We start from the raw sequence: 9,131 nt of genomic DNA on the forward strand, positions 1-9,131 counted from the left end.
ATAATAATTTACAAAGAAAAACAACTAGAACTAATAAGACAGTTTAGCAAAAATGCAAAATTTAAGATCAACACACTAAAACCAGTTGAATTTCTGTATAATAGCAATAAACAATTGGAAACCTATACATTTTTAAAATACCAATTAAAATAGCTTACAAAGAATGAAAAAGGTATAACAAAACATATACAGAAGCTATGTGTGAAAACCTATAAAATGGTGTTAAATCAAATTAAAGAAGTGGCTCATGCGTGTAATCCCAGCACTCTGGGAGGCTGAGGCGAGTGGATTGCCTAAGCTCATGAGTTCAAAACCAGCCTGAGCAGTCTCTAAAAATAGCCAAGTGCTATGGTGGGCACCTGTAGTCCCAGCTACTTGGGAGGCTGAGGCAAGAGAGCTCCCTTAAGCCTAAGAGTTTGAGGTTGCTGTGAGTTGTGACACCACTGCACTTTACCAAGGGTGACAAAAAAACCCCAAAAACCAAACAAACAAAACACACACACAAAAGCAAATTAAAGAAGATCTAATTAGGCTTGGCACCTGTAGCTCAGTGGCTAGGGTGTCAGCCACATACACTGGCGCTGGTGGGTTCGAGCCTGGCCCCGGCCTGCTAAACAACAACAACTGCAACAAAAACATAGCCGGCATTGTGGCCGATGCCTGTAGTCCCAGCTACTTGGGAGGCTGAGGCAAGAGAATTGCTTAAGCCCAGGAGTTGGAGGTTGCTGTGAGCTGTGACACCACAGCATTCTACCCAGGGTGACAGCTTGAGGCTCTATCTCAAAAAAAAAAAAAAAAATTGGACCTTGTGAATGTATTACTCAAAACAAAATTTAAAAAATTAAAAGCATAATATTGGCAAACGTTAAAGAAAGAATCCAAACACTATGTAGGACAAATTCAACATACAGCTGACCACTTTGCATGATTAGTATAAAAGAATAGCCATCACAAGGAGATGAGGAACTGCCTGACACAGAAGATATAGTCTAAAAAGTCTGGGTGACGGGCGGCTCCCGTAGCTTAGTGGGTAGGACGTCAGCCATATACATGGAGGCTGGCAGGTTCGAACTTGGCCCAGGCCAGCTAAACAACAACTGCAGCAACAAAAAATAGCCAGGCGTTGTGGCGGGTGCCTGTAGTCCCAGCTACTTGGGAGGCTGAGGCAAGAGAATGGCTTAAACCCAAGAATTTGAGGTTGCTGTGAGCTGTGATGTCAGAGACTCTGTCTCAAAAAAAAAAACAAAAACCGCCCTCTATGGTATCTAATAATATTTCCATACTACCCAGCCTCGCTTGGTTGCAGCTTAAACTACTGCTGTTCATAATACCTGACAGCCGTTGAGTCTGCAGGTTATGAATACTCAAAGTTTTCAGGTTTGTCACAGAGGTGATATGTTGCTCATCCTCTATGGTGAGTGGACTGGCTTCTACCAGCAGAGAGTAAATGTTCTTACAGGTGCTGAGGACCAGGCTGAGGCTTCCAGCCACACCGGCGCATCTCTTAATGTACAGGCTGAGGTTTGTGGCAGAGCTGAATATCTTGCCCAGGTATTTGATATCCTGCTTGTTTAACTTGCTGAAATCCCGGAGCGTGACCACCAGAGTCTTGAATTCCTGCTTCCAGTTGAAAAACAAAGATACAGCCCTGCTGGGAATGTAGGTTTCTGAGGACTTGTCCGTGGGGACTCTGCTGGTGTCCCCTGTCGCCTTGGCCTCTGAAGCTGTGGCTCCCCCGTAGAAGTCCAGTTTGATGAAGTCCAGAGCACTCGCACAATTAGGTAAGTATTCAAAGAAGTCAAATAAATAATCAGGGATGTTCTCAGAGCTAATGTACAAGCTTTTACCAGAAAAAAAAGCTTCAAACTCTTGGCTCAGGGTGGATTTGGATATACTCTCGTGGAATAAATTGATGCCGCACTCAACAAAGGAACTGATGTTTATGGCCCTCAGAACTTCCTGCTCCGTGGTGTTTTTCACACTTTGCATGGATTCCTGCCTCCAGAGCAGCCTCCTGGGGATGGACAACCCAAGCAGGCTGCCATGGTGACACACCCCTGCAAGGTGCTTCATGACAGCCCTGGTGGCTTCAGTGGATGACCCGCACGTGTACAGGAGCAGGTTGCTGTACAGAGATGTGATGTCTGAAATGGAAACCATTTTCTGCAAGTAACTGTTCCCCTTGGTCACCTCCTCTGGCTCCCGGGACATCAGTAAACTGCTAAGTCTTCGTCCTGCTGTGTACTCCTGGAAGGATTTATGAAAGAATTTATAGGTCGGCTTGAATCTTTGAGCTGTGTATTTGCAGAGGAGACCCGTTGTCAGGAGGACATCCTCGTTCACGCTGCACACGTCCTCCAGTTGGAAATCAAACCTACAGGAGAACACGCCGTCCAGAGCGAGGTCTCCGCAGTGGTCCAGGCTCTGGGTGAAGTCACTTGCCCTGAGGCCCCTGTGTTTGTGTTTGTTTTTCTGTATCAGCAGGTCATAGAAGGCACGGAACAGCGTCGTCTGCGTGTGAGAGTGGAACTCACTTTCACCCATCTGGAGTGCACAAGTAATGACCACAAAGAGTGGGGTCTTCATCAGATTCCTCAAGCACCTGGACTTGTGAATTTGGAGCAGCAAGCCCTCCGCCAGCTCCTGGAGCAGCACTGCCCGGATGAGCGCCTGGGCACCGTCCTCTGTCATGTCCCCCACCTCGGCCGTCAGGGCACCGAACTGCCTGATGTGTCGCAGGCACTCGGTGGTGGTGGTGACAATGACCATGTTCTTGAAGCGGTGGTTTTCCTTTATCAGGGCTTCAATTTCTGGGCAGTTCTGCGGCTTGAATTCATTGTAGCCATCAAGGAGGAAAAGGACCCTCTGCCGAAGCTTCAGCAGCATGCCCATGAAGGCCTGCCTCTTGATCGTCTCAGGTATATCCAGGAGTTGATCACACAGGGTTTCAAAGAGCCCGCCCTGGGCCCTGCTGAGACGGAGGAAGAAGACAAATTTGAACTTGGTCAGAGCCGCGCAGCCTCCGGAACCCCAGAGCATGGCGATTCGCTGCAGCAGCGTGGACTTCCCTTTGCCCGATTCCCCCTCGATAATGCAGGGGCTCTGAAGGGTCTGCAGCAGGCCGCTCAGGGTCAGCAGCTCCACGCGGCGATGGTGCTGGTCCTTCCTCCAGAGCACAGGCTCTGTGAAGGTGCTTTTCAGATTGAAAATTATGTCAATATCTTCACCCAGGGGGTAGAAGTTCAGAAAAGATGGGGTATGGTATAAGTCCTTTAATTCTTGCACGAAATCGTCCAGGTCTCCTTCTGACAGCTGATGAAAAAGGCCTGTTAGACAAGAGCTGGTATTAAAGAGGACCCAGTTCTGCGCCTCCCCAATACTTAGAGTGCAGGAGGGTGAAGGAAGGTGAAGGGGAGTGATGGATCTGCCCTTGCTGACTTTAATCTTCTTCCCCAGTTCTGAGCAGGCGTGGAGGGTTAGGAAAGACCACTCCTGCTTTCCCCCCTGTAAAGTCCTCCTCCCGCTTTCGCCTCATGTGTCCGCCTTCCCACCACCAAATGACTGGGAATGGGAGCAGCTTGTGTTTGAGTTACAGAAAGTGAAGGATGTGACTGAGAATGATGATTCGGGGTACCTGTCAGCCTTAACCTTAATAAAAATCTGTCATGATATGGTTTACCAACTTAAAAAATGAAATTAGTATTTCATGAGAGGCAGAATTATTCTCCTGGAGGCAGGCAGTCTCTCTTTACCAGGAAGCTTGGATCATGGACTGGGAAGTCAGCTGGGCCTGTCGCCCATAGGTAGATCTCATCAGACCAAGGAATATCAAGAACCACAGTAGTGTTGGGCTTAACGGGAGCATTTATTGTCCTGTTTTATTTTGAAGCAAGACTATACAAAAACCATTTATTCCTCAACCCTGGGATTACTTATTTGGCTTCACCATGAACTGATCTAGTGGGAGTTTTTCCTGAGCTTTTCAAAGCCCGCTACCAGGCAAATTTCTTGCATATATCTAAAGAAGGAAGAAAGCAGAGGCTCTCCCATGGGGATTATGCTTCTCCTTCTTCATGGTTGATTCTATTTGTAGGAAAAGATGCAAACGAACTGATACTTACTTTGTCCATTCAAATCCTGAAATAGAGGGAAGTTACACTTTTCAAGGGATTTAAGGAAGAGGTTGCAGGCCTCAGAGCCCTTCTTCAAAATCATGTGAATGACTCCCCTGGCAGCGTCCTGCTCAACCTTCTCACAGTAAATGGTGTTTACTTCTTCACAATTCAGAACGTTCCACACAAATAGGTCATCTGTAATTTGCTTTGTAACAGTCATTCCCATCCTTTGAATGAGGACTTGACTATTCCCTTTTATGAAATTCACTGAGGAGAGGGGGAGAAATACACATATTTATTTATTTACATAAAATATGCACATCAGCATCTGTTGCCAGAGCATCAGAGCCGTAGAAAAAAGAAATGAGTCACAAAGATGCCAAATGCTTGAATTTCAGGCCCTCAAGAAAAGCTCCACAAAGCTCCTCATCCCTAACCCCAGAGTCATTGGTGAGCGAGATGGTTTTGCCTTGGTAATGAAGTCAGGTGAGTAATCTTGTCCTCCACTGTTAAACAGTCCCCAGTGAGGGCCTAGTGGTAAGACTGTGGGCTTTAGAGTAATGAGTTAGGCCTAGAATCCGCCACTTGCTGCCATCGCTGTAACTTTGGCAAGTTACTAAAGCGCTTTCAGCCTATTTCAACAGTGTGCTGCTAAAGGTTGAACACATTGGCCCTCTGCCCTGGTCGCGGTGGTCACGCCTGTAATCCTACCACGCTGGGAAGCTGAGGCAGGTGGATTGCTTGAGCGCATGAGTTTGAGACTAGCCTGAGCAAAAGGAAGACCCGTCTCTAGTGAAAATAGAAAAACTGAGGCAAGAGGATGGCTTGAGCCTGAGTTGGAGGTTGCTGTGAGCTATGATGCCACAGCACTCTATCCAGGGTAACAGCCTGAGACTCTGTCTCAAAGAAAAACAAACTAAAAAACCAAATTGGCCTTCTAGGAGTTAAGGCCCTAATTTACCAGTCCCCACGGTATAAATATTCTCACCATGGCCAATTTCAAGCTAAGAATGTATGTCAAATGGTCAGAAAAAAAAAAAAAAGTCTTGAAAATTTAACAATCAGGTTTTATAAAACAGTAAGATCTAGCCCCAGCACACCACTGATTCCTCATCTGTAAAATGGGGTTGAGAACAGTTTTTAGCTGTTGAAGGTATTATAAGAATTCATATACTGGGCTTGGTGCCATAGCACAGTAGTTATGGCACCTGCCATATACACCGAGGGTGGCAGGTTCAAACCCAGCCCAGGTCAGTTTAACAACAACAGCAACAACAACAAAAAAGTAGCCAGGCTTTTAAATAATAATAAGAAGAAAGAATTCATATACTGTATCTCGTAGGAAGTAATAGGTCCATACATGTTAGTTACTACTTTTTGTTTGATTTGTTTTCAGATAGAGTCTCATTCTGTTGTCCCAGTTAGAGTGCAGTGGCATCATTATAGCTCATGGCAACCTCAAACTCCTGGGCTTAAGTGATCCTACTGCCTCAGCCTCCCAGATAGCTGGGACTATAGGCACATGCCACCATGACTGGCTAAATCTTCTATTTTTTTTTTTTTTTTTTTTGCAGAGTCAGGGTTTCAAACTACTGGGCTCAGGGGAGCCTCCCACCCTTTCCTCCCTGTGTGCTAAGATTACAGGCATGAGCCACCATGCCAGGCCTTTTTTTTTTCCTTCTGAGACAGAGCTTCAAGTCGTTGCCCTGGGTAGAGTGCTGTGGAATCACAGCTTACAGCAACCTCCAATGCCTGGGCTCAAGCGATTCTTCTGCCTCTGCCTCCTAAGTATCTGGGACCACAGGCACCCACCACAACACCCGGCTATTTTTTGGTTGCAGCCGTCATTGTTGTTTAGCAGAGCCTGGGCTGGATCCGAACTCTCCAGCTCAGGTGTATGTGGCTGGCACCTTAGCTGCTTGAGCCACAGATGCCGAGCCTATGTCAGGTCTTAGGTACTGTTTTTAACCATTTTTCTGCTGTCACCATGCAACAGGATAGCAACACATTTTATCCCCTACAACTTTTGTTTTTTCTAAAGAGCATCACTTCAAAACATTGGTTTCTAGGCAGTCTAAGCTCCCTTACCTCTTCTGGTCTCTGGGGAAACTATATCATTTTTGTATCCGCTCTACAAGGTCTAATTCTCAAATACAGACTACACTGCACCCAGGCTGTATCTGTGACGGCCTGGAGAAATATGTTCCTGGTTTCTCACTCTGCTCTAGTTTTCTTCCCGGGTTAGGCTGCTACTGGCTTTCCTATCTATCTTGAGGCTTGGCACCCGCATAGCTCAGTGAGTAGGGTGCCGGCTAGAGGGTTAGAGCCCAGCCTGGGCCTGCTAACCAATGACAACTGCAACCAAAAAATACCCAAGCATGTGGCAGGCATGTATAATCCCAGCCACTCGGGAAGCTGAGGCAAGAGAATCACTTGAGCCCAAGAGTTTGAGGTTGCTGTGAGCTATGACGTCACAGCATTCTACCCAGGACGACCTAGTGAGACTCTGTCTCAAAAAAAAAAAAAAACCTATCTTGACTGATCTGAGAGTGAATGGGCAGGCCCCAAAGCCACTTCAGCCTGAAATGGACCCTCAGGCACTTGGAAGTACAGGCTCCACCCCAGTTCTCTTCCTCACCACTGTAGTCCTCTGCTAACCTCAGCTAGAGTTCTACTCCATCCCCGTCTACTTGTCCTGTGAAGGAGTCCCATCTCTCTCTTGGGTCTCGTTTCTCTTGGTTTCTACATCCTCTCTATGGAGATAACCTGGAAGTCCGTCTGCATCTAGTCATGATGCAGTTTTTAGCAGAAGAAATACAGCCTCAGAGAGACCTAGAGGCCTGCTCAAGTTCACAAGACTAGCCTTTCTGAGGCTCCATTCTTCAGCTATAAAATGAGATACCTATACTTCCTCTGATTATTTTAAAGACTCATGATATGGAATAAAGTCACAGAAGTCCCCCACATTAAAATGTTTTAAACTTTGAAAAGTACACTATATAACTATATATAGATTATGAGATAGTTTATATATAACTGTAAAACATTCTTTTTTACTAACTATGGCATAGCTCCAAGTGTGTGGACCAAGTAGGTGGGAAAAAGTGCTGCTCATTCATTTATTCATTCATTGTTCACGCTTCTCAGAGCATCTCTTTGTCAGACTAGTGCTTTACAATAGAACTTGCTGTGATAATGAACATGTTCTACGAGTGTATATCTGCATGATACAATATGGTGCCCCTTAGCCACATGGGGCTATAGAGGACTGAAATGTGGCTAAAATGACTGGACAGCTGAATTTCACATTTTATTTCATTTTGATTTATTTAAATTTATATTTAAATAGCCACAAGTGGCTAGTGGCTGCTACATTAGATAGCATAAGCTTATACCCAGTCACCAGAGTGGAAAGGGCTACATTTTGATTGCCATTTAGATCTACACCATGTTTCTTCACAAGACCATGAAATGTATAGCTCTCTGCTGCCTGGCTGGAAAGGTATGGCTAAACAGGTGATGGCGGGGAACTAACAGTTTGAAACATACACCTAGGCACTCTTGTGTAAGTCCTATCAGTGGTTCTGCCTTTTATCACAGGTTGCCATATTTGTAACTGAATTCCCAAAACAACAAAAGAATATTTATTGGGAATTCCATTTGTGACTGGTCAGAAGAAGGCATGAATTGATTTTCCATTTAGTTTCATCCATATGGAAGAAGACTATGTAACAATGCAAATGTTATTTCTAGTATACTTACTGTTGTGAATAAAAGCTTTCCGCCTTTCTATACCTCAGTCAAAGATTTTATTTCCAAATGAACATGTTGAAGATGATTCCAATATTGTTCTCTTCTTTCTATAAAACTAGAAAAAAAACCCCCCAAAACAGAAATTATCAGGTGCACAGACTCAAACAATTATCTAGCTAATGCCCCTCTTTTTATAGATGAGAAAATGGTGGCCCAAATAAGATAAGCCTTGCTCAAAGGTGCTGGCTATTTAAGGTCAAGCCCTAGAGAGAACCCAGGTCTCAGGACTCCTGGCCTAGAGTTCCAAACTATACTCAACTGGAACTTGTCCTTTTCTCTCAACTTTCTTCCCATTGTTGCTTCTTAGAAGTAGGGGGGAGCAACTTGGAATTAAATATCAGAAGATTGTATGAGTGAGTGTCAGAATGAGTGGAGCAGAACTTTCTGGTTGTTCCAGGAAGGAGCAATATAGACTGGGATCATCCGGAGAGGAAGTTGTCATAGAGGAGACAGCACCTGAATCAGGGTGTAAAGGATTAGATGAGGCCAGGTGGTTTGACTTGCGTGGAAGTGGAGGTAAGGAGGTCAGATGCCTTCCAGGTGAGAGGTAAAAGATGCCCAAAGCTATGAAGACAAGGAGTATGAGTGATTGAGACGGAAAGAGGAGTTATGTTGTCAGAGTACAAAGAAGGAAAGCTACGGAGAACCTTGTGAACCATGGCGAAGCATTTCTGCTTTATTCTATGAGTAACTGAAACTGATCATTGTACCAAGAGCCATGTTCAAAGTGATGTTTTCAGGTGACAGAAATTAGTGGTGGCATGGTGGCTCATGTCTGTACTCTTAGCACTATGGGAGGCCAAGGCAGATGGATCTGCCTGAGCTCCAGAGTTCGAGACCAGCCTAAGCAAGAGCAAGACCCTCTCTCTAAAAATTTACTGGGCATTGTGGCGGGCGACTGTGGTTGCCTGCCACAATGCCCAGCTATTTTTTTTCTTTTTGAGATGGAGTCTTACTACGTCACCCTTGGTAGAGTACCATGGTGTCACAGTTCACAGCAACCTCAAATTCTTGGGCTTAAGCCATTCTCTTGCCTCAGCCTCCCAAGTAGCTGGGACCACAGGCCTCCACCACAATGACCACTTTTTTTTTTTTTTGAAATGGAGTTTCATTTTGTCGCCCTCGGTAGAGTGCAATGGCATCACAGCTCACAGTAACCTCAAACTCCTCGGCTCAAGCAATTCTCTTGTCTCACCCTCCCAA

At 45.3% G+C, this 9,131-nt stretch overlaps 1 protein-coding gene across 1 annotated transcript in view; it reads right to left on the reverse strand.

The window, feature by feature from the left end:
• Positions 1–9,131, reverse strand: part of NLRC4 (NLR family CARD domain containing 4) — a 51,030-nt gene that overhangs the window by 29,894 nt on the left and 12,005 nt on the right. The window contains exons 2-4 of the mRNA XM_023511875.1: positions 7,878–7,983; positions 4,122–4,382; positions 1,332–3,326 (exon numbers count right to left, since the gene is read on the reverse strand). Of these exons, the coding sequence (XP_023367643.1) occupies positions 1,332–3,326; positions 4,122–4,382; position 7,878 (2,257 nt within the window). The 5' untranslated portion in view covers positions 7,879–7,983. The remainder of the gene's footprint in view (positions 1–1,331; positions 3,327–4,121; positions 4,383–7,877; positions 7,984–9,131) is intronic.

Source organism: Otolemur garnettii, unplaced genomic scaffold (genome assembly GCF_000181295.1).
Source record: "Otolemur garnettii isolate 467f Iridium unplaced genomic scaffold, OtoGar3 scaffold00022, whole genome shotgun sequence".
In the NCBI taxonomy this organism is placed as follows: Eukaryota; Metazoa; Chordata; class Mammalia; order Primates; family Galagidae; genus Otolemur; species Otolemur garnettii.